Source organism: Peromyscus maniculatus, chromosome 9, assembly GCF_049852395.1.
Source record: "Peromyscus maniculatus bairdii isolate BWxNUB_F1_BW_parent chromosome 9, HU_Pman_BW_mat_3.1, whole genome shotgun sequence".
Classification (NCBI taxonomy): Eukaryota; Metazoa; Chordata; class Mammalia; order Rodentia; family Cricetidae; genus Peromyscus; species Peromyscus maniculatus.
The window spans coordinates 27,146,099-27,171,919 of record NC_134860.1 but is presented as its reverse complement, the minus strand read 5'-3'; the positions used below and the strand labels follow the sequence as shown (position 1 = coordinate 27,171,919).

General features: G+C 43.8%; 1 protein-coding gene across 2 annotated transcripts in view; it reads left to right on the top strand.

Moving 5' to 3' along the window:
• The window catches only part of Ptprg (protein tyrosine phosphatase receptor type G), a 703,035-nt gene that overhangs the window by 392,817 nt on the left and 284,397 nt on the right, over positions 1-25,821 (top strand). For both annotated transcript variants that reach the window (XM_015993986.3, XM_006975079.4), the window contains exons 3-4: positions 12,968-13,147; positions 24,869-25,017. In XM_015993986.3, the coding sequence (XP_015849472.1) occupies positions 12,968-13,147; positions 24,869-25,017 (329 nt within the window). The remainder of the gene's footprint in view (positions 1-12,967; positions 13,148-24,868; positions 25,018-25,821) is intronic.

The window sequence follows — 25,821 nt, the reverse complement described above, 5'->3', positions numbered from 1 at the left end:
CCAGTCTTGAAGGTCAGATTGGAGAGTGAAAATACAATATAATGGATGAGGAACAGGAGTGCATTCCAGTGATGGAAAGGCTTGGGCTTGGCTTTCCGTGGCAGCCCTGGTGCATTGCAGGCTCACTGTCCATGTGTAGCACTTAGAACCTTTGTATCTTACAGGACATCAGATAGGATTGACGTGGAGAGCAACAGTGAAGACTATAGTGACTTCTCGAAAGTATGGGGCACTTACAGTTGTGTCATTTTTAGGATAAAGTACATCTGGCTGCGCAAGATCTAACTTAGCAGTGCATGGGAAAGACTGGGCATAAGTCTATGAGGAATCTGCTAGTCTTGTTCTGTTATTGAATTTATTGCCGGGGATCTTTCCAGCCTGTTTTCCCTCCTAACCAACACTTTAGCCCCTGAAGTTTAATGCTGTAGATAGGTTTTATATGAGATCCTGTACTTTCTGTATGTTTTAAAGTTGAAAAGCGTAAGAAAATACTTTAACTGGAGGTAGTCCATCTTCCAGGAAAGTGCCTGCCACATGTGACGGCGCCTCCAGAGAAGTTGCCGGGCTGAGTTCTTCTGCAGCCCTTGCCTTCACTTGGGTTAACTGCAGACATGGTTCATATATTCTCAAAATACATTGACTCCTGAAGGCATGCATTTTCCCAGGTGAGGTTAGTGTCTTTTTACCCAGTTAATCATGTCACAGGATCCCCTTTCATCTTTGGGTGATCCATTCCTGGATTTGATGTGTTTTTGTTTTTCTTCAGATGCCATGATGTAATCATATAGTTACAACTCTGAATATAGCTTCTCTGCCCTCACAGAATGGTGTGAGATGTTCTTGCCTCTGTCTTAAATTTCTGTACACTCTTAATACTTCACTTTTAAGTCAGCAGTATATTACGTAATTTGATATTTGAACACATAAGTGCTGAAAAGTCACCTTTCCTACTGCATTAGTGCTTTATCATCTCAAATATGCTTGCATAGCTATTTGATATACACATATATAAACACGTGGTCATTTATTTTTTTTCTCCCTTTTGAAGTGGTAGGGATTGAACCCAGGGTCTTAAACTTGTTAGGTCACCGCTGTGCCACGAACATGTTCCTAGACTCTATTTTCTGTTTTTTTTTTTTTAAATAAGTGGTAGTATTCCATAATGCATATTGGATTTTCCATTTGGAAATATAACTTGGAGTCTGTTCTGTTTTAGCTTAAAGAACTCCTAGCTTCTGAGCATCAATTGCCTTATCTATAAAACAAAGAAACAAAACCATACTTAACTGAGTTGTTGAGAGAGTCCAAGATGGCAAGGTGCAGGAAGTTTTCATCATAGTGCATAGAGTGAATGCTCCCAGAAGGGGGAGGCACTACTAGTGTCCTGCGATTGCTGTCTGCCCTGTCATTTACTGCCTGGGACGACAATGGGGTTTCAAACAGTGAACGAGATAAGGTGTGTCCCTGTGGGCTTGACTTCTCCCCGCCCCCTTTTGAGACAGGGTCCTCCGTGGATGTGCTGAAGTCTATCATGAGCTGAAGCAGCTGACAGGGAACTTGAGAGGACCAGAGTGGAGCACTGCGCAGCAGCTGTGCAGTCCCGGATGGAAACGCGGCTCTGTTGACGCCAGACCTCCTTCAGTGCAGGGCCTCTTTTCCTCTGAGATGCTGCTGTGACCTTGCACAAGAGTTCATGCCCGCGCCAGCAAGTGTTCCCACATAACACCCTGAGCCGTGCGGTTCTCTGAGGCAGAGGACTTCCCTGAGAAGTTCCTGTTCACTTTATATCTTTCTTAAACTCTTCTCTGTGACCCCGGTGTTACCAGAGTAAAAATTTACAGCGAGGAACCCCCAGACCTTGTTTCTCTCCCTTTGTCTAAATGAGATCTTTAAACCCTAACCCAGGTTTATGGTCCCTTATAGGGAATGAAGCTGTAGGGAGAGATAGAAGACGGGAGTGGAGGGTGGGGTGGGGTGGGGTGGGCAGAGAAATGTCCTTATATATGGCACCCAGCACGTACTGCTGATTTTTATCTTTCTAATTTGACAGCTTTGTCTTACTGATGAATGTAGAATGCACTGGATCATTGAACTGCTAGTCTTAGTGCAGCGTTTGGATTATCTCTTATAGTGTTAGTTACAAATAGTGGAAAGCCTCTCAGCCTTAAATACAAAGGCACTTGAAATGGAAGTGTCTAAAGATAAAATTTACATTCCATGTGTGGTTTGTTCAGGGCCTGACCTCTTACTTCTTTTTCCTCCCTCTTGGTCCTGCTTTTTTGCTTTTCCCATTATCTCCTGTTTGCAGGGCAGGTCCCTCCCTTCCTTCTTCAATCATGTTTGGGGAAGAGCCAGGTCCCACAGGGTCAGCCACACAAAGGCTGTGCCTCCCCGTGTGAATAGCATCAACCTAAATCAGACCCTCTGAATAGGAGCCCCATAGCATATTCAGTATAGGCGTTGGCCAAAACACTTCCTGACTCATACTGCTGGAGGAGGCTGCGCCTCTGTGAGCTCCCCATTTCTAGTTGGGTGGTGTTGTCTTAGTCAGGGCTACTGTTGCTGCAATGAACCACCATGACCAAAGCTACTTCCCTGGCTGCACTCTTTTCAGACATTGCTAATGGACCTGGGCTTCGTGGATACGCATGCAACAGTAATCCTACAGTCTGGGAATTATTTGGTTCTAGTGCACAAGTCGCACCTCTTTGTTAGCCTTGTAGTACAAATCTGGTCACTCCATTCTTTGTGTAGTGCTCTTTTCACTTCTGTGACTGCTGCTTTTAGTCTATAACAAGAAGTCAAAATTTCAAAAGAACAGGTATTTTGCCAAGTAATGATCGTTGGCTGCTAAAGATGTATCTCTGTTGAATAAAGTGGAAAACTTGAGGTCTAGAACCAGGTTCTCTCCATTTTTGATTTCTGTAAGATGTTGTGCAGTGGAAAAGGTGATGGCATCATTAACCAATCCTATGCTGTGTCTGTAAGAGGCCAGAATAAAGGCCGTCCAACTTGAAACTGTACCAAGGAGATCTGGAGGTATTAAATGATCCCATTTAGAGTCAGACATTTGTGTTGATTGTTTGAATGTAGACTAGACTCCAACTGTGACATGTGGAATTTTTATCTAAAATACTTCTGAACATGATAATTACAGACTTGGACTTTGAAAGACCTTTGGCCCTCTCCGCTGCTCCTGTCATACACACCATGGTTGCCTCTGCTGGTTCTCTGGTATACACCATGCCGTCCGCTGCTGAGCAGTCTTGTGCTACCGTAACCGCTGTGGCTCAAGCCTCCTGGATGGCAGTAATTGCCTCTTCACCTGTTTCAGAAAAGTGGAGAGACTACCCAGGGCCTGGAGAGATGGCTCAGTGGCTAAGAGTACTGGCTGCTCTTCCAGAGGCCCTGGTTTCCATTCCCAGCAGCCCTATGGTGGTGCACAACTATCTGTAACTCTAGTTTTAGGGGATCTGATACCCTCTCTGGTGTCTCACTACCATATGTACATGGAGCACAGACCTACATGCAAGCAAAATACCCATACAGGTAAAATAGACATTCAAAAATATGTATTAAAAGAGAGAGAGAGAGAGAGAGAACACTGAGTCTTAAAACAAGTACCATGAAGAACTGGACAGATAATAGTTGGTAGTAAGAAATGCAATTTTGGGCAGTAAGAAAGTCAATTACACTTTTGGTTTGGTTGTCTGGTGTTAATGGCTGGTTATTGATAGTTCCCATCATTGATGGGAAATAGAAACATAGTGTTTTTATGCTTAAAATTTACAAACAAAAATGTAGAGGTTGATTTTATCATCTTTAAAGTTACTTACTGTACATTTCTGAACTGAATTTGGAACTGGAGTATTGCTCCTGACACAGATGAACAACTATATAATTATACATTAATTAAGGAAAGTAGCAAAGAGCAATCTGAGTGCTTTTTAGCACTTTTTCACATGTATAACAATAAATGCATAAATAGTAATTAAGTTACTAGTTCTGGTGTGAGCAAACACATCATAAAGTGAATCTCACAAAGTGTTTTTAATTAAAAATAGGATAATTTAAAGATGTATATTAGATTGGGGGAAACTATTAATAATACTTGGTAAAAAAAAAAAAAAGAACACGTGTATTTTGGATTTTTACTGTTGGTTAAAAGTAGACAGCAAGATGCAGAGTAATAAGCCTGGATTCAGGTAATGTTTTTAATAAAAGTTCCTTGAGGGGGGTATTAATAAACATATTTGACTGGAAACAGCACATAACATGTATATTAGTTTTATTTTTAATTAGATTTAGACAGAATTCATTATTTTTAATGGCTTTTCATTAGTGAATGGAAACCATTATTTGAATCTGTTGTGGAAAAATAATTTCAAAATGCATATTTATTTTCTGAAAAATACCATGTATGTATTTAAGGAAACCACGTTTGGAATAGGGATTGTGTGACTTGTATGTGCTGTAAGTAAACCTGGCTGTGTCTCCGATCCTGTTACGAGAGAACTATATTGAAGTGGGGTGGTGCTTGGTGTAAAGCTCGGAAAAATCCATCTGTCTTACCTGGACTTTCAAGTGCTGATTCTGATTATGGCTCATGCTGACCGTGGACAAAAATTACGAGATGATTCTCTCTCTCTCTCTCTCTCTCTCTCTCTCTCTCTCTCTCTCTCTCTCTCTCTCTCTCTCTCTGTGTGTGTGTGTGTGTGTGTGTGTGTGTGTTTTATTTGCATTTTTTTGAATAATGGAATAACTGGTATTGATATCTGTGGACCAGGTCTTTGAAGATATGTCTGCCTAGAAAGGAAAACCTGAATGTCAAGCAGGCTGTGAGACACCCGCCTGGATTTGCTGGACTTGCAGCTATTTTTTTTTGTGGGGAATTCTGTCTGCTTTTAGCAGACGTTTGAAATGAATCTCAGTAGTGTGATTTATTTTCCATGCTGATGGAATCCATCTTCCCGATGCTAGCGTTCTGAACTGTTGTGTCTCACAATGAGGAGAATACCGTGGCTTGTTAACAGCACACGAAGGAGGAGTACGTTGTTTTAAGGCATGGATGGTCCATAAATTAAGCTAATAATGTTATTTCTTAACTAGAGTTTTTAAAGGTGAATTTCTCCTACTTTATATGTCATAAGGCTTTTTTTAGATGACTTTAAATAATGAAACATCAGCCTCAAGCTTGCTGGGCTTCTCCTTTAGCACAGCCTTTGTTTCCTGGGTCCTTGCTCAGTGTAATTCTGGTCATCATAAATGATGAGCCAACCATTATCACCTGCTAGGCCATGGGCAGGTCCCAAATGTACTCAGTAACACTGAAAATTGAATGTGTTAACAATGCTTGCAGTTTTTTCTGGCTCTTGTGCAAATTTAAAAATATTTCCTCTCTGTATTGGCAGGTATCCACAAAAGAATGACTTTTTGGTGGGGTATGGGGATACACATCTGTGATTGTAGTCCATGGGTAGCTGAAGTTGGAGGGGAGTAATTTAGAGGCCAGCTAGCCAGACTCTGTCTCAAAACACAAAGAAATTAAAAAAAAAAAAGGCAGTAAGCCATATTGATGCAAAGATCTCTTCTTTTGTGGTCTGTGATGGGGTTTTAGTCTGTCATGGTTTGTTGCCGTGTGTGTGTGTGTGTGTGTGTGTGTGTGTGTGTGTGTGTGTGTGTGTGTGTGTGTTGTGCACGCATACATTTTGTTTTATTTCTTGACTTTGATGGTCAGGTGTGCTGATCAAGCATTAAAGTGGAGCATCTCTCATCTTGGGTTTTGCCCAGTGCATTCTTCCCAATTAGATCACATAGTAACAGGGTGTTTGAAAACCCACTATAGAGGCGGTGGGCCTCCCTGTGGAAGCTGGTCAGAATGTCACCAGTGTAACCATGTCATGTGACAGGTGATCTTCACTTGGCTGTGGTGGTGTTTACCAGGCCTCTCCATTGTGAAGTTACCTTTTAACATCACCTCCTCCCTGTCCTCCTTTGTTTTAGGGGCAGGTGGTGGTGAGACATTGTCATGTAACTCAAGCTGGCCCAGGGTTCAAATTCTCAGGTTTCTTCAAATGACTTCAGACCTCTGATCTCCTGCCCTCACCTCCGGAGCACACAGATTACTGGCGTGTGCCCCACACTCACTTTCATTCGGTGATGGAGAGCCAGCCTGGTGCTTGGTGTATATCAAGCACTCTGCCAGCTGAGCCACATCTCTGACCTTATTTTTGTCTTCAAGCGTGTGACCAAACCAGCTGCAGATAGCATTAGGCTCCATGTCCCATAGAAATCAAATGTACTTAAAAACAACAGCAGCAGCAGCAAACAAAAACCTCCCTGAGGCGGATGACCTTGGCCTAGTAAATGTGTGCTTGAAGAAGTGATGCCAGTCAGCTGTCATCCCCTGTGGCTGGCCTCTGTACTTCTTTCCCCTGTTCTAAGGCCTGTTTCTTGAGCATGTTTTGTAGCCCAACAGCAGAACCAGTAGCTGTAGCACCCACCCCTTAGCAAGCTTTCATAGTCTGCTATTGCTCTAGAACTTGGCATGGGGTAGCTCTTAGAGTTCGCTAGCTACCCTTTGACATGAGCAGCTCATCACATAGATGAGGCCTGCTAAGCCACAGAAGCTTATGTTGAATCCCAAGGAAACTGGGGTTTCTCATCACTGTGCCCAGCACTGAACAAGTTCATGTTTAAATCGATCACTAGGAATCAGCTTCCTCCTCCTCAATTGTCTTTGAATAGAGGAGTCTATTATAGTATGCAAAACAGTGAGGAGTTCAGTGGTAACTAACCATGCTTCCTAATAGGCATCCAAAGCGCAGGTCCTGTTAACACCGTTACTTTGAAAATCACAGTCATCAGGCTGGGCTGGTTCAGTTTGCTCATCATTTGCTCACAGCACATCTTACCTTGTCACAGTTCAGACTAATTCGATGTATTAATGAAGCTAAGGAGTATTTACCTGTGAAATTGGCATCCTGACCCTGGAGACCCAGGAAGTGAGGAAGATTTATTAAACAGTCTACAAATAGATGTGCAAAATTAAAGTGAGTGAGATCATGGCCAAGAATATGCAGAGTGTCATTAGAAGATACTCTATCACTCTTTTGTTTCTTTTTTAAATTTATTTTCATCTCAAAGTATGCTTTAGGACTTCTTGTACTGAGGAGCCCATGCCAGGTGTTAGATGAGGAACATCCTTTTAGGTGGAGGGCACTGTTTCAGTTGGGTTTTCTGTTGCTGTGATAAAACATCAGGAACATGGAATGAAAGGGTTGATTTCAGCTTGTAGATTGTAGTCTGTCATCCAGGAAGACAGAGCTGGAATTGAAGGTAGGAATCTGGAGGCTATGGAGGGATGCTGCTCACTAGCTTGCTCCTCGTGGCTTGTTTAGTCTTCTTTTTTATAACACTCAGGACCACCTGCCCAGGGAAGGCGCTACCCACAAGGGGCTGGGCCCTTACATGTCGATCATTAATCAAGAAAATGCTCTACAGACTTGCCCACAAGCAGATCTTATGAAGGCGTTTTCTCAATTGAGCATCTCTTTAGAGTCTTTAATAATGTCGGCTACACAGCAGGACTCTGAACTAGTGCCAGTCCCACCTAAGGAGTCCAGATCCCTGCCCTCTCAAGGTGCTCCATGGAGGAAGCAGGAAGTGGGGAGATGGTGTACCACCAGGAAGTGAGTCTAACAGGCTGACGTCACCTGCCTAAGACACTGTTTTCTTGTACTTTTAGTTGAGATTTGCAAAGTCCCAGGCATAGTTTTGGATGTGGAGCATCTAGAGGAACAGTAGCCTTGGTTAGTATGGGACGTGACAGTTGTCATATGTCCTGCCTATGACCCTTCTGTAAGACTTTGGTATCTGGAAGGGCCTGTTATTTGGAGGTGGGGAGGCGACAGATACCCTGCCTATGTGATCTGACACTACTCATTGGTGTAGATACTCAAGGTATCTATAAGAACGTTGTCTTATAGATGTGCTCAAGAGTGGGGAGGACAGATATTTAGGAACAGTAGTAAGTCAGAAATAGTGATGGTGAGACACTAAGGAAAATAAGAAGATTGCCCATAGGAGAAGGCCATTTTTATGAAGACGATGCTCTCAGCCAGTGGCTTCAGATGCACCCACTGCACTCATTACAAAGAAAATATTTTTGTCCTAGGCTGAATGAGGAACTGTTAGATTCTCTTGGTATGTAAAGGTTGGCAGGGTGTCTCCACTCGGGTCTAATTTGTGTAAGAGTTTTCACAGACAAGTTACTTTGGGTGTGGAAGAGTCAGCTGTGGCCTCGTACCCAAGCCCAGCTTTCCCCGTGGGAGAATATGAGCCTGTTAGGAAGTTGTGCTATCAGAGGGGTAAACTGTTTGGAATGGACCAAGCTACTGAAATGCCAATATCCTGCCCATTCTCAGGGTCTTTAAGAGAGAAACAGCCTGCAAATGAGTTTCCCTCATTTTAGCTGGGAAACTTCACACCTGGAGAGGGAGCCAGCTTGCTGGTGGGTTGCTTTTGTTCTGTTTTTCTCAGAAAGCTAGGGGTTGGATAACTAGTCTGCGTTAAATGTCATTTTGGTTTTTTTCTTTTTCTTTTTACTTTGAAGCATTTGTTCAAAATTCTAAAAACCAAAACCACTCAACATGGTAAGACTGTGCAACTTCGAATGATTAATGATACGAAGTTTTAGAAAGTGTCTAACAGTAGAGAGATGCATACAGCATGGAATGGCAACAGTGTTTCCAAGTGGAAATAGGTAATCAATACCTGCAAGCTTGGAAAAAGTGTTCTATTTCCTCCACTAATGACATGGGGCTTTGCAAAGCAAGGGTGTCTGAAGCATGAAGCACTCCAAAGAAGAATTAATTTGAAAGCTGAAGTGGAAGATCAGTTTCAATTAAAATTGCCCTTGAATGTGTATTGGATGGAGGTGTGGAAGCAGGCACGCAGTCAGCTAGAACCCTCAGATCGGAATGAACGAATCCCACCAGTATGAGCACTAATGATTTTTTTATAATCTCCTAAATTATATTTCACCCCTCTAATGTGGATGGTAAACACTCTGCTGACCTTAGTGTTTTTATTATCATCATAATAATTGTTATAGTGTAATAGTGGTGGTATAGTAGGATGATTGTTAAGTCTCCATTTCCACAATGATGCCTTGCTTTCATTATTTCCTGGGTGTTGTATATTTAGCATTATTTTCCTAATGCATTGGTCATTACTTTATCCCAATAGGAGGTCTCTGTGCATTTTATTTGTTGATGCCCATATCAACAGCCCATGATTTGAACATGCTGAACCTTCTGTAGCTAACCTGAATACACATTTTCATTTAGTGTATCAGCAATTGCTTCACTCAGTTTTTTCAATGTGTGTGTGTGTGTGTGTGTGTGTGTGTGTGTGTGTGTGTGTGTGTGTCAGTCATCTGAAAAATAATTGTGGCGGTGGGAAGGTGCTAATTGGAGTCATTTGTTCTGTCCCCTCCCCCTGGACTCCTCAGCTGTGTCGAGGATGAAAATCAAGTTTGCTAAAATGTTTGCAGAAATATACTGCTTCTCTCTGTGACTCACGTTAGCCTTGGGGAACTTCAACAAGAGGTGCAGTGTTCTGTGTGAAAAGCCCTCCACATTGCCCTGCTCCACTGCAGTCTCGCCCTAAAGAAAACAGCAATGTTGACTTTTTCTAGAAAGTACTAAACACTAGCAAATGACTCAACATGCCCCAGGCTTACTACACCTTTTCCAATGTGTGAATGAGTTCTTTCTGGTAGTCCTTTTTTCCCTTACTGCTGGGGATGGCGTTTGGGAAAACGACTCGGCACTATAGCCAGGCTGAAGTATTTCCAGAGTGGGAGTATGAATCATTGTAAGGACTTACTGACTGCTCTCGCAGCTCTGACCCGTCCACTTCTGTGACAGAGGAGGTGTCTGTGGTTGTCCCTTCCTTTCCTGGGGTCGTTGTTTGTGTCACCTTTGGCTGCATTAGGCATGAGGGACTATAAACTGGTGGCCGGGGCAGGGCTGACCCATACTGGGGCTCTCGCTGAGTAGCAGAGAGACTTGTCGTCTTCCCGAATCCTTCTCACGTCAGGTAGTTAATGCCTGGTCCACTTTCCTGTCCACCTTTTTCTATGCCATAGTTCAACAGCTGAAAGCTAAAAATGCAAAAGTGTATATGTGTGTGCGTGTGTGTGCCTGTGTGTGAATATGTGCCAGGTGTGTGTGTTCTGTTGCATACGTATGTGTACCTTCGTATGTGTTGTGTGTCTGTGTCCATGTCCATGAGTGTTGTGGAACAGAATATTTGTTTATCTATGTAAAGATGTATTGCATTTGTTTGTGTTGCAGAATAATTGTTTAACTATGTAAAGATGTGTGGCTGTTTCATCTTGCCTGCCTAAGGTACCTGATTGGTCTAATAAAAAGCTGAATGATCGGTAACTAGGCAGGAGAAGGATAGGCAATGTTGGTAGACAGAGAGAAAAAGGGACCTAGCCAGCCAGCTGTGGGCCGTCCAGCCAGCCAGATGCAGAGGAAGAAGCAGGATGGACAATACATAGATTTTTGTAAAACTGCAGGAGAGGGACCTTGGTGGGTTGGAGCCAAGGTGCCCCATGTTGAGTAAGAGACAGACACACCATGCAGACAGTGTTCATGTGGAGAGTTTTATTAGTGGTGAGGGAGAGGGAAAGGGAGCCCAGAGCAAGTAAGAGAGAGAAGGTGGGCGGGGCCTACCTTTTATGAGGGGACTCTGTGCATGCACAGAGGGAACATGTAGCAATGAGTGCATGATGTTGTCAGTATACACATCGGGCCAAGTTCTTGCCTGCATATTGGCCAGGTCCCCAAAGGGCAGGTCTGAATGCTAACGTGGATAAGAGGAGCGAGCCCTGGGGCAGCACATAGATTAATAGAAATGGATTGATTTAAGTTAAAAAAAAAAAACTAACTAGAAACAAGCCTAAGCTAAGGATAAGCATTCATAATTAATAATAAGTCTCTATGTCATGATTTGAGGGCTGGCGGTCCAAAAAAGACAGCTGTGTGTGTGTGTGTGTGTGTGTGTGTGTGTGTGTGTGTGTGTGTGTGTGAGAGAGAGAGAGAGAGAGAGAGAGAGAGAGAGAGAGAGAGAGAGAGAGAGAGAGAGAGAGAGAGAGAATTTACTGTACTGAGATGCCTGTGGCTTATTTTCTGAACTTGTTCGACTTCCTATTGGCCTGAAGTTAAAAGTGCTTCCTCTTCATCTTCTCAGCAGACATTGTATCTTTCTTGCTTTGCTATATCAACAAGATTAAGAGTGAGGCACAGCAGTAGAAACCTCTGAGAGCGTGTTCTCCACCGAACAGCTGTCGTTCACCCAGTGTCCCGTTCCCAGATTGGGCAGAGCAGCAAATGCAGTGTTTCCTGGCCCTCTGCCTTATTGGGACCCATCTGAGGTCTGTCGTGTGGTGGTTCTCCTTTATTAATGACAAACATTTTCTTAGAAGTCTGTTATTCCGATGAGTGCTGAGACTCAACAGTGACCTCCTTCCTTCCATGACGTATGAGACAGAGGCTTGGAAAGGAGATGCAGGCAAAACCTGTGGACAGCTGAGAGCCCTTCCTTGGTCAGTGAAGGCCTCCTCCATCACTAATAATGATGCTCATCCTGTCTTGAATTGCATTTAGTCTTGAGTTTGTTTGTTTGTTTGTTTTCTTTTTTTCTGTTTATAGGCTATTGTGAACTAAGAAGAAAGTCATACTTGGGATATTATTCACAGTACTAAAACATGCTTAATTGATTAATCCACTTTTTATGAATGAACACTCTGCTTATTTTTAGGAAACTTATTTAGTTTTTAAAAAATGTGAACAACCCTTATGACCCTTCTACATAGCTTCCTGGGTTGGACTAAAATGAAGCTTGTTATTTATTAAGTGGTGCAATATTATTTATTAAGCGGCACTGTTTACCATGCGAGAAAAGCCACGAGGTACAACAAAACCCACTATAAGAGTTTCTTAAGGGAATAGAGAGGGGGTGTGTATAGGCCTATAGAATGACCGTCCGGGAAGAGAGGGAAGGAATAAGTGGAATCCACTTTTATAGTCATCCCCCTCCCCCGCACATGCGCATATGGGTTTATGTAGCTATGATCACATAGTGCACGGATTACATAGGACCTAAGGCCCTGGGATGACTAAGCACCTTGCCTGGCTATTGGACAGTGCATGTGTGGTCATGTAGCGCACATGAGCGCGCGGAGGGGGGGTAGCGGTGGGGGGATGGCTAGGAATTCTAACAAAGCTAGCAAGAGTTTGCTTGTAAATCAAAGATCAAAACCATCTCAGGCTCTCTGAGATCAACTTTCAGTACTGGGCTGTTCTGTGAATGGGGCATGTGAAAAGTATACTTTGGAAGATGTAGCAATCAGCTCAAGAGAGAAAAGGAGGGAGGGAGGGAGTGTGTGTGTGTGTGTGTGTGTGTGTGTGTGTGTGTGTGTGTGTAGAGCAGAGAGAGGTCCACATCAGTGTGTGTGTGTGTGTGTGTGTGTGTGTGTGTGTGTGTGTGTGTGTGTATAGGGTAGAGGGAGGTCCACATCAGGGTGTGTGTCCATATGTGTGTGCTCATATGCAGGGCAGAGATCCACATATTCTAGTGTTCCCCATCTTAGTTTGTGAGACAAATTTTTTTGTTTCACCTTGAGCTCAATCTTTAGCTAGACTGACTGGACATTGAGCCCACCTGTCTTCTAGTGTAAGGTTGCAAACCTGGACCTCCATGCCTGGATTTACATGGATGTTGGGGATCTGAACTCAGGTCCTCATGCTTGCTCACAAGAACTTTACCCACCCCCCCACCCCCCCAACCCCCCCACCCCCCGAGCCCCTCCTCAGCCCCCTTGGCTCCATATCTTACTTGTTTAAGCCAGAGTTTTGGGCCCTGAGGACTGAAGTGTTGCTTTTCTCAACAGGTGCCTATGGTCCTGAGCACTGGGTCACATCCAGTGTCAGCTGCGGGGGCAGCCATCAGTCTCCCATAGACATTGTAGACCACCACGCACGTGTCGGCGAGGAATACCAGGAGCTCCAACTTGATGGATTTGACAACGAGTCCTCTAATAAAACCTGGATGAAGAACACAGGGAAAACAGGTAGACTCTTCATTTATCTCTTTATTTACCACCAACAAAAAACTGCTTTGGGGTGTCTTTGGTGTATGACTTTATTCTAGCTTGTTTCTTAAATAGTATCCACTGCTTTAGGGAACCTAAAGCATTCTTTGGTTTGACAACCTACCAATGTGTGACTTCAGGCAAATATCTGACTAATCTGTGCCTCAGATTTTTACAAATATATAAAATATGTACCATAAAATTATACAGTATTATGGGGCTGCGGTTGTCCAGTGAATTCGTGTGTTAGGTTCATGGGATGGACTTGAGGAACATACTCATTAAGTCTAAGCACCTGATGTTGCAGGCACTAACTATTGAGGGCTTCATTTAAATTTAAGTTTTAATTAAAAATTATATAATTATAATTTTTATATAATTAAAATTACATAAAAGCTGGGCATGGTGACATTCATCTTAACCCCAGCACGAGGGAGGCAGAGGCAGGCCAGTCTTTGAGTTTGAGACCAGTTTGAGGTTGACAGAGTGAGTTCTAGAACAGGGATACACAGTAAGATGCCATATCAGGGAAAAAAATAAAAATAAAAAACAGACATTAAATGAGGTGAAACTGTAGTGAACAGGTCTTGAAGCTCAGCAGCCACATAGAGTCAGTGGCTACCATACTGAGTGCCACAGATAGGGAGAATGCACTGTGCCGAGTGAACCAGTGGAAATGTGCCCTGTCTTCCTTGACAGCGTGCTTTGTTCAGAACTGTTCAGATATCAGAGTGGCATGAACTGCCTCAGCCCTCTTGCGGGCCGCAGAAATATATCATAAGAACTCAGCTGGTTATGGCAAAGTCACTACCTGGAGGGATCAGGGAATTCCTCCAGAGGAAGCCAAATCCCAAGGAGTTTTTGGTGTTACTTGGCTTGTTATATATCAGCTGTATTTTGTTATGAAAATCATGTGTGCCTTCATAGCTTTTCCAATTGACTTTTCCCTAAGAAGGACTAACAGTGTAGACTGAGCACTCTCTGGACATACACATTCCAGGTAATTTGGAGAACAGCCTCAGAGAAAGGCTTTCTCTGGAATCAGATATCTCCCTTGGCCACTTTCAAGGACTACAGGATACACCACCCAGGTGGACGCCCAACTTCCAAGGACTAACAAGTGATAGCAGCCCACGTACAAGTCTCCTGACTTACAGTAAATTCACAAGAGGACGCCGCCTAGGCCAGGTGGACACTAAGTAATAGTTTTACACAATTTAGCTTAGGCCTTTCTTTCTTACAGCCTTACTAACTTTATAGACCTCTAACTACTTACCTAACCACTTCTAGGAATATTTAGATAAACTTCTGTGCTAACAGCTATGCTCAGCCAGAACTCCCAGTTCAAACCTCCCTGTATCACCAGAGGCATCTAGCTGTACACAGGTTGCCTAGAGACTGAGCACACTTTCCCCCACCCTGCAGAAAAACGGCAGACAGCTTGGACAGATAGGAGCCACAGGAAAAAAGAAGACAGTTTTATTTTCTCCCATTGACCTAGCAACTTATAGATTTTTAACATCCTTTACCAAACACATTTAAGGTTATAGTTGTGCACGTAAGACCCCTCTTCTTAGATATTACCCATATTTAGCCTTTAGTTGATTCATTAGTCACTTCCCCTTTGGGTCACAAATGGTAATTAACAACTAGTGCCCTTCTTTGTAATTCTTATCAACCCTCCATTTGATCCTGATAGTGGACAATCACTGCCTGAGGAAGTTCAGGCTGAGTGTCCTGGGTGGAGGGGAGGATTGTGATTTTGGGGAGATATATAACTGTAAAGCAGAGGACAGGTAGAAGAAGAGAAAAGAGAATGGAAGAACTAGATGGGTAAGGACTTGAGAGGAACGAGCTGAGATGGGGAAGAACTAGATTGAAGAGCTAAAAGAGAGGACTAGAGGAATGAGATGGAAGATGAGGAAGAGCCAGATGGGGAAGAACAAGATGAGGAAGAGCCATATGGGAGAGAAGGAGATGGGAGAGAAGCTGATGGGGGAAAGAACTAGATAGATGAGAACCTAGAAGGGACAGAACTAGATGAAGGAATTAAGATAGAACCTAGAGGGGACAGTAGATAAATATAGAGAGAAATCAGGCAAGAAAGGAGCTAGACATGAGAACAGAACTAAAGCTGTGTATAAAGGATGTTATGCCAGAGGAATTAAAGCAAGTGACTATAGAGCTCGGTGTGCTTAGATTTTATTTCCTGATAATAGTCCTCGCCGTTAGTAGTTCTCTCTCCTGAGCCCCTGGGATGTATAATATTAAGGCTGGTCCCTCTAATATTATACAAGACAGCCCTCTCTGTCACAGACTGCTGCTTGACCCTCCTCCTCCTCCTGCACACACTTGTCATCTGGGGCCAGTGAATGGAGTAAGTCTTCCAGGTTAATTACTCCAGTAAAACTAAGGGTTTCTGGATTGTTCGCAGAAGTCAGAGGATGTTATGCTGTGCCCTCATCTCTGGCCTCACTGGAAACACTGGGGTGTGTATGATGTCACTGCTTACTACAGCCAAAGATGAAGTTCATATCTAAAGAGGTTTTTATCATCTTACTACTTCACCGCTTATAACTTGAGTCCATTAAAATAAATGTTCTTACTCCCTCGCTCTCTTCCCCAGTCTCAGTGAATCCTTTGCAGCCAATCAAGTCACTCTTAGTAATGTACAGGACCCTGGTGGCCTGAGGCTCTGTGTTGGGCTCAAATGAAATTCTCTGCCATGGCCCACGTGTGTCAGTGGACCTCAGCCTCGTGTGTTCTTAAACCTCCTTGGTTGCGTAGACAGCTTTAGGGATCTATTTCCTTTTGCAGAACAGCATCTGTGGGAAGCCGCTTTTGGCTTTGACCTGCCTGACTTGTTCACACAACTGTTTGCCACATACCCCACACAGTGGTTCTTTCCCGTAAGGCCCTGTGTGCCGATCCCCTTCTGCCCTTCATTAGTACTTTCCTGGACTGTGGTAAGACTATACACAAGCCAGATTATAAAACAAAGACGTTATTGGGGTTTTGGTTCCAGAAGGAGTTCATCATGGCATCAGACAGGCATGAACAGGAATCTGAGAGGCCACATCCTCATCTGCAAGCATGGAGCAGAGGGTAAAGTAGGAGTTAGGTGAAGCTGTGCATTCTCACATCCGGCCCTCAGTGACATAATTCCTCCAGTGAGGCTGTGCCACCTCCCCAGACAGCACCACCAACTAGTATTCAGATACCTGAGTCCATGGGAGACACTTCGCATTCAAACTCCACAGGGCCAGGTGGCAGACATCCTTCTCCTGGGCCTAGATTTACCCATTTTTGTAGCTGTTCGAGGTAAACTGGTGACCTGCCAATGTTACTTAATGATATCAGTACACTGGTGTGTGTCTGTGTGTGTCTGTCTGTCTGTGTGTGTCTGTCTGTCTGTCTCTGTGTGAGAGAGACAGACAGAGAGGCAGGCAGGCAGGCAGACAGACAGACAGACAGAGATGTTGGTGGGGGTATCTGCCCAGCATGTGAGTAGAGGAGAGCTCAGCGGACAACTTTTGGGTGTTCTTTTTTCTACTCTGAACTTTGACCAGCTGAGCCATGTCACACCCGCAGCAGTACAGTTTCCAAATGCCTTCCATCTCCTCTCCCCTGCCTCCTTCAGCACAGATCATGGCCTTACTGTTGGCGGTGGTCAAGTTTTGCAGATCAAACGTTAGCGTCCTTTGGAAAACTGTGAAGCCATCCGAGTACAGGGGTGAGAGCTTTGTCACTCGGGGTAACGGCGCTGGGAGTCGGTGCCCTTCAGTGGCTCACGCCAGAAGCAGCACGCCGGGTGCCCCGTTGCGGTTTTCTACTTGGCTTGCGGTGCTTGACAGCCTTCTGCAGAGATAACATGTTTCAGTGACAGCTTTCAGCTTGGTATCACCAGTGAAAGGTTTCAGACATGTGCAGGGTTCATTCAGTGTAAGTTGATTCATGACCTTGGCCTTCCAGAAGCTGATTATCAATCTCTGTCATTCTGCTGACTTCCTAGAGTGATGTGGTACCTGTTGCTCAGAGTGTGTGCTCCAGATTTTGGAGTACAGCCAGTAGCATGCAGATACATCTGTCTGCCATACAGAAGCGAGGTGCTAGGAGAAGCAGGAGTCAATCCCTGGTTCTCAGACTCCCTGTAGGACTGTGGAATTCACAGGAGACTAGATGGCAGCCCGTGAATTCACTAAGATGATGGCGGATGGGGGGGTGTTCGGAGTGAAGTCACTACCTGCTATTTGACAGAAGAACATGCAGTCGTTTTCTTGAGCTCTTAAAAGTTTCAGCCTACAGTGTTATAGAAGCTTTGTCATTGAAACCAACTTGTATTCTTTTTAAATGATAAACCCCAGATACTTTTCATTCTGTTGATGTTAAAATTAAGTCCACAGATTTACTAGTATTTGGGAGAAATATCCACCCACTGAGGGTTCTCTTTGAACCATATCAGTTCATCTAATTCATATGGATTCAGTACACATGAGCTCAGAGTCCTCTGTAGCTGTTTAGCATGAGGTGCCGATTTCCGGTGACTCATATTGAGACATAACCTGGAACATTCAAGTTATTTGGGGATGTTTCTTGCATACATATTGTGAGTTTTAAAACATTATTCTGGGGGGATATTATCTTTACCTGTTTCTTAAAACTAGGTGTTACTCTATAATTATCAGAAAAATCAAGTTTATTCTTTTAACATCTGAACTCTGTAAGCCACGAGGTCTGTCCTTGCTGTAGCCATGTGTGCCTTTGATATCTAGATAAGAAGACAATCTTCTCTTTCTTAAGTCATTAGTCGTTCCCCATTTATTTTTGCACAGTGATAGGGATGTAACCCAGCTCTTTGTGCATTGCTAGGCAGGCTCTCTCCCACTGAGTTATATTCCTGGCCTGTAAAACATTACTTAAGCATATTTTTTCTTCAGTGGAAGTATTTTTACAGTATATTTCCTGAAAGTAAATCCAGGAAGTATTCCCAGCCCATAGAGATTTGAGGTCATTTATCTGTAAAAAGGAAAGCTTCCTGATATTGAAATATGAATATAGAAAACTAATATTTAAAGCTTCCTGTTACATGGAGATAGTGGCATCCTGTAAAACAGTCTTAGTCTTTAGATCGGTCTTTACTCCTGGGACCAACATATATATGTCTCATCTGGCGTAATCACAGGGTGACTTGGTTGCCCCTTGCCCACTTCTGACAAGTCATCTAAAATATCCTGATTACACAGATAGTGCCTCTCTGTTTCTTCCCCAGGAGCCATGGCTGTCTGATTTACAGTTCTCCTGCTGAGCCATCCAAAGTAATTCTCTTTCTTTGACTTCCATGGGACGAAAAGACAATGTTTCTACCAGCCAGGCCTCAGTGTATTCTTACTGTGCCAGCATTAATGCCCAGAAAAGTGATTGGGTTTAAAGCTCCCGTGGAATTTCTGACATATACTAATAAGTCTTGTTCTCCTCTGATTTTTAACTATTGGAGGACTTTTGTATTGTTTTGAACCACTGGTTTTTCAGTACTGCACCTGGGACACAGTAAACATGTTTCCTGTGGAGCATGTTTCTTCCATTTTCCCACTGTATTTTGATTTACTGTATTTTTCTCTCTGCCTATATTTCTTCCGACATCTGAAAATACCATGGCACTTACCGCAGTCATCTTCAAGAAATGGTTGTAAGGACTGGAGAGCTGGCTCTGCAGGTCCAAGCACCAGCTGCTCTTGCAGAGGCCCGGCTTTGCTTCCCAGAACCCTTTGGTAGCTCAAACCATCTGTGCTCCAGGAAATCCATCGCCCTCTCTGGCTTCTGCAGGCACCAGCCACAAACATAGTGCACATGCATGCATGCAGGCAAACACTCACATACATAAAATAAATACAAAATAAACCTTTTTTAAAAATCACTTTATGTTAATAAAAATATTGATGACAGAGGACACGTTTGTAGACACGTAATTCACAGCAACTAATGACACAAGTCTGTTGCTGGTGTTTTCCTGCCTTGCCCACAGTCAGGACAAATCTTTGTCACCCGCCAGTCCCACAGCCGCTCAGACCCAACCAAGTAAACACAGAGACTTATATTGCTTACAAACTGTATGGCCATGGCAGGCTTCTTGCTAACTGTTCTTTTATCTTAAATTAACCCATTTCTATAAATCTATACATTGCCATGTGGCTGGTGGCTTACCGGCGTCTTTACATGTTGCTTGTCCTGGCGGTGGCTGCAGTGTCTCTCCCTCCTTCTTCCTGTTTCCCCAATTCTCCTCTCTCTTTGTCCCTCCTATACTTCCTGCCTGGTCACTGGCCATCAGTGTTTTATTTATATAGAGTGATATCCACAGCACAAGTCAGAGGCCATTCTGCTTACTTGGGTTTTCCTGACCTTGGGACTTTAATCGTTGAGCTACATTGTAGGAACTGTAGACTTAAGAACACGCTGATTGGACACTAGCTTCTGACCCCCTTTTCCCTGCCTGATTACATACATGGCTTACCGTAATGCAGAGGAGGTTGCACACACATGGCTTACCGTAATGCAGAGGAGGTTGCAGCTGCCTGCAAGACTCCAGAGCTTCCATCATATGAGTCTCTGATACTGAGATAACTGTCTGTTCACCGCAGAGGACACCTTAGACATCGGCTCTGTGTAAACCTGAAGAGTCACTGTTCTTGCCCTGGCTTGAAGGAGACCTTGACCTTAGAGCGCAAAGAAAAGCCTCCACTGGCTGCTGCTGTGGACCTAGACTTCTAGGTCATCAAAAACGTTGACTTTGAAGCCCCAATACATCCCCCTCTTCCCTTTTTCTGTTTTGATTTCTTCACAATCCATGTTAGCATTCGATCCACGTAAGCAGAAGGTCCTAGGAAGTCCACTCACATGGATGGTCCTTCCCTCCTTCCCTGCCTGGCCCATTGTCCTTGTCAATTCAGACTCCATGCTGTCACAACACAGCATGGAGTGTGGAGTGTACCTCACACACTTCTCACAGATATCAGGACCAGAAGTCCAAAATTCAGGCCCTTGCGACTCTACTCCCAGCCAGGACCTTTTTTTTTTTTTTTTTTGGTTTTTAGAGGGGTCTCCTCTCACTGTGTCCTCCTGTGGGTGGAAAGGGCCAAGGGTCTGTCCATGCTCACTTCTGAGGACACTCATTCCATGCATGAAAACTCCTACATCATGATCTCAACTCCTTCCAAAGGCTTCCCCATCTAATAAAGAACACTGGGAATGGGAATTCAGTGTCCCAGGGGTAGGGCCTCACAGACTTCTCATTTTTAAATCATTGTTTTTCAGTGTTGAACTATTTATTCACTGGCAAACTCTCTCATGTTTGCCTTATCAATATTTAGCTGTTATTTCTGTTGTTTTATTTTCATTTATTCTTATTTATTCTTTACTTAGTCTTTTTCTTTAAGTTTAATAATTTTATTTTGATTAAATAAGGTTATTTTTCAAAGAAAACTTTGTATCCAAATCACAAATGGAAAACCCAGAGGTTTGAAACAGAATCTCTGTTAAAATTAAGTCTATAATCCATGAAAATAAGTCAGAGATTCCTATGTTATTAAGTTCTAGTTTAATATTTCCTTTTGAAACAAAGAGTGAAATGAATAACAGGGATTTTCTTTTCTTTTAAAGAAGAAAGAATTGAAATAATTTGTGAAGGTATCTGTTTTTGGTCCGTGTTGAGGTGAACCGAAAGTACCAGTTCAATCCTGAGGTCCCCTCGCACCACTGACCTAGGACACCCTTGGCAAATTCTGTCGTGGGTGTTTTGCTGGTTATTGAACCCATGGCCTTGAGCATGCCATCGAGCCACACTGGAGCCTCTTTGTGAATATGTAGAGTCATACTTACATGGCCACAGCCTCCCATCCACCTCAAATGCTTTTCCATCTTGATTCCTGAAATGATTGACAGTAGTCAGCATTAGACATGCATGTGCAGGGTTCCTGGCACTGTACATGGTGTGTTTGCAAAGTGGTATCCTTTAGCCATACTGGATTGGCACTATTACCATCCCCTTGAGATCAGTGAGGGAAACTGAGGCACAGAGAATTTGGTAACTTGCCTGAGGTCATAACACTCTGACCTAAGACTTCTGTAAAACTACCTTTGCATCCCTATAGTGCTGCCGTCCATTATTGGCCCTTAGAAAAGTTGTCACATCACAGCTGGGAAGCTTTCTCTTCCCCCTGTCATAAAATGTAAACAAAACATAAGCTATTTTCGGAGGATTATATATGCATGGGCATGCTGTGTGTCTGGTGAGAAATTCCATAAAATGAAAACTGAGATTAATGTTTCAGATTATACAGTTCCCTAATTATACCTTTAATTATTCATGTAAAACAAGTAAAATGACCCCTGACAGAGACATAAATGATTTAGGTAGAATCAAATATTCATGCGATGATGCTGAGTCCCTGGGTGTGTCCTAAAAAAAAAATCTTTGCTTCCATCCTTCTGAAGCAAAAGTGTGTCTGTGGAATTTATAGCAGGCTGAGAATAACCCACAGTGTTTAAGACACTGCTGGACACATGCCTGTGTGTCTTGGCCCTGGCATGAAGGTACACAGAGGTGTCATAGAACACTTTAGGAGGTATTTTGTAATAGCTTTGTATCCGCCAATTAATACCCATAAAACAATGTGCTCAACTCTGTCGGGGTGTTCAGTGTAGCATGGGTCGGTTGAAGAAAGAAGGCACTCCAAGATGAAATTTTAAGGCCTATGTGGCAGCAGGAAGGTCCAGCCTCTCTAATGGACTGAACCCGGAACAGCCATACAAAGACCTATCTATCAATTGTTACACAAAGTTGTTTTGGGGGTAAAGTATCTCCTCATACCAAAGTCCCTAATCGAATCGGTATGTCTCTCTAAAGGAGAGCATCACATGCCCTCATGACTTTAGTCCTTTAATGTGTATCATTTGCAATACACAATAATCAAGAGTCTCAGGTGTGCCAGAGACATCTCGTGACCAAAGTCATGGGAAGGCCACAACACCCCTTCAGAAAAACAATTCTACAGATCACAGGAAACAATCACTGTTTTCCACAAGGATTCTTCACTGTTTTCCACCAGGATTCTTCAAGGTCAAACTGCTTCTAGAAAACAGCTGTTCTTTCTAATGTCTATCCCAGATATGGTGACTCTGCTAAAATTCCTACAATACAACTTCATAATAAGGTTAATAATATTTTTCCACTTAGTGACAGGATATCTGCCCCCTTTTAATATTTTTTAAGTGGTTAAAACAAGCAGGGGCTAGAGAAATGTCTCAGTTGGTTAAGTGTTTGCCTCACAAGTATGGGGACCTGATTTTGGATCCCCCCAGTACCTGTATAAAAGCCAAGTGAGATGGTGTGTTCTTATGACCTCAGTGCTGGGAGACAGAGTCCAAGAGGATTCAGGGCTCACTGGCCTTCTGGCCTAACCAGTCAGTGTGCTCCGGGTTCAGTGAGCAAATCTACCTCATAAAATCAACTAAAGGGCTATTGAGGACAACACAACTCGGACCTCTGGCTTCTATGCTCATGTATGTGTATACCCATATACACACACATATGCTCATAGGAAAACACGTGTGTGCACACGCGCGCACGCACACACAAACACTCAAAAGGAGAATAATACTTAGTGATGCATAAAAATTACATTAAGTTTAGATTTCAATGTGATTAAATAACGTTTTTGTTCAAAGTAGTCTAGTTTATTCATTTCCATATGGTCTCTTTCTTTTTCTGGTCTACCAAGTTTCCACCAGGGGCTCAGTGCTCTGCAAAGCCAAAAATATTTACAGAGGCCATTAGAGGGAAAAGTGTGCCGACCTCTGTTCTAAAGCACACCCCAAACAGAGCAGCCCTGGAACAATGCCATAGCTTGTTTAATTGGCACAAGAAAGGCTTGCTTTTACTCCATTTTATTCTTTAATGCATTGTCCCACTAATTGAACATTTACTGTGTATTTCTCAAAAGTTGGTGAACAAGTGCCTTTTGAAAGCAATAATAGGGGGATTTATGTGAGCAGGGCTCCTTCCCTTGCTTTTAATGCTTCCTTTCCATAGCAAAGCACTGAAACTAATTGCCCTGTTTCAGAAATGGGTCATTAGTCTAGTCCCTGTCTTTTATGTGGACCTAATTCTCATGCAGGATTCCCCTGTGAGGCTCTGACGGGATCTTTTGGAAGAAGAGACAATGAGAACCTGAGTGCTTTCCCATGGCTTACACAGGCTTGCCTTTTGGTCCCAAGCCAGTCAGTGTATCGGTTGGCAACTGCCACGGATTTAGCAGCCAATAAGAATTTGTTAAATGAATGAATGAATCAGCTTGGGGGGGGGGTACGGGAAAAAAAGTGAGAATGTAGCAATTTGTAAAACCGAAACTGTTTTGTATACTTAAAATAATCCCATTCCCCTTGAAAAAACTAAAGTTTGTGGAAATAGAATTTAAATGGTTCTTGAGTTCTTGTTCCTGGGGTTTGAGGAAGAGAATTACATTTTTAATATTTGGGGTTTTCATTGGTCGAGGCCTCTATGTTGTGGATATGCTCATGTATTATCATGAACTGAACATAATTTTCCTATGCTTGGAGTTAGGGGAAAGCAGTGCAGGAAATATAATTACGGGCCAATATTTTAGTGAAGTGCTTGCTAATGATCAGGCTGTGCACTGCATCGCTGGCATGGGGAGGGACTGAAGACAGCCGTCCACAGCTCGGGCTGTCTGTCCACTGTTGTTGCCTTGCTATGGGACCAGCCTCCAAAACCTTTTCCATGCTCTGCTGCCCAGCGTTGGTTTATTTTGTTTTGTTTTTTGGACAAAGAAACATGTCTGTCACGTGTGGTATATTGTATGTTTCTCATCTGATTTTAGATCTTGAATCCTAGGGCAGCCTCAGGAGTCAGTGCTTTAGAAGTATCTCACTTTCTAGAAACATCTCCATTTTCTTCTGTCTGTTAAATGGGTCAGAGATTCTGCACTCCCTGGGAATTGTCACCATTCAGAACTATTGTGTTAACTCTTTGCCTAGGAGGATGTAAACAAATTTCTGTCCCCTTCCTTTGAGGACATAAATGACAAGTCAGAATATAGGCCCGCCAGAGTCCAAACTGGGGGACTGATGCCTTCATTAGGCTTATTCACAAAGCATGGAAGGTGGGTTACTTGCAGGAATGTAGGTGACTCCCGAAAGTATGGATGATGACTTCCAGTTGTGCATAGGTGTAGTTCCCACCTCAGTTAAGCTTCATCCACTCTGCTCCAGCACCCCCTGAACCCGCCAGGGAGCCATGTGTCAGTAGGGCAGAATGACATATAGGTACCTGGCTCAGAAGGGACTGGCTGGGATCCTCCCCTCCCCCTTCTTCTGTGAGGGAACCCCATGGCCAGCAAACCCAATCCCGGGTTCTCTTACAAGCAGCCACAGCTGTTCTGATGAAGGTGACGGCCGTTATGCTCAAAGGATAGCACCACACCACGAGAACCCGGGGCTCTCTGTGGCTGGCTTCAGTGCCCTCCTTTCCTCAAACTGGTGGTCTTGAATTGTCTTATAGGTGTAGGGGGAAGCTATTCACACCATGGTAAATCATGAACTCGACTGAAGCAATAGAAAAACAAGCAACAGAAAGTTGAGTTTGAGTTTGAAACTCACTCTTTTCTTCTCTCTCTTCCCGTTGGACAGTTGCCATCCTTCTGAAGGACGATTATTTTGTGAGTGGTGCTGGACTGCCCGGCAGATTCAAAGCCGAGAAGGTGGAGTTTCACTGGGGCCACAGCAATGGCTCAGCTGGCTCAGAGCACAGTGTCAACGGCCGGAGGTTTCCCGTGGAGGTGAGAAAACCGGGGCCCCAGGGCTTCCCAGTGTGGGTTACTGTGATCTTCGGAGGCGCTGTGCAGGTTAGACGGACATTCCCTGCTTTCCTCTCTCAGGAAACCCTGTGTGTCGCGCATGGCAGAGGGCCTCCGGTACGGCTCATCTCTGCTCAACAGGAGAGCACAAAGCGTCCACGGGCAGACTGACCTTAGCCTGCCCAGGGATGTCCCTCGGCTGCTCTCTGACACAGCTTCTCTTCTCCATTCCTCAAGCCCTCTTTTCTGAAGGTGACAGTTCATGTGATGCTGAGAAGACTTTGTTGTCACTCTTTAGAAAATGACAAGGCTGGTGACATGGGAAGGAGTCTCAGAACCCCGAGTTGTGCGCTTCTTTGAACGGTTTGTTTTGGTCCCTGCCAGCTGTTGCGACAGAGGACATGAGCATGGATGGTGTGAGCCTCTGTCGCCTTTTGTTAGGAGTGACGGTGACATGGCTTCATTCCCTCAGCGTTTGAGTCCGTCTTTTCACAGAGCCAGGCTGGTGACGCCATAGAGAGTTGAGAAGGAAGCCGTGACACCAGAACTCTCCCAGCACTGTCCTGTGCTGTCGGACTTCTTTGCTTTCCCTGTGTGTTTGGATTTTTTTCTGTCGGGGTGACATGTGCCCATTGGCTTGTTCCCCATATGCTAAGCCTGACTGGCTTGTTCCAGATCTCACTAGATCTGGTAGTAGTCTTTTGGTTATACAAAACAGGGAGTCACTGTGGAATGCTGGAATGTTTTAATCAAAGGAACCAGATGGCAGAGTATCATTTTCAGCTC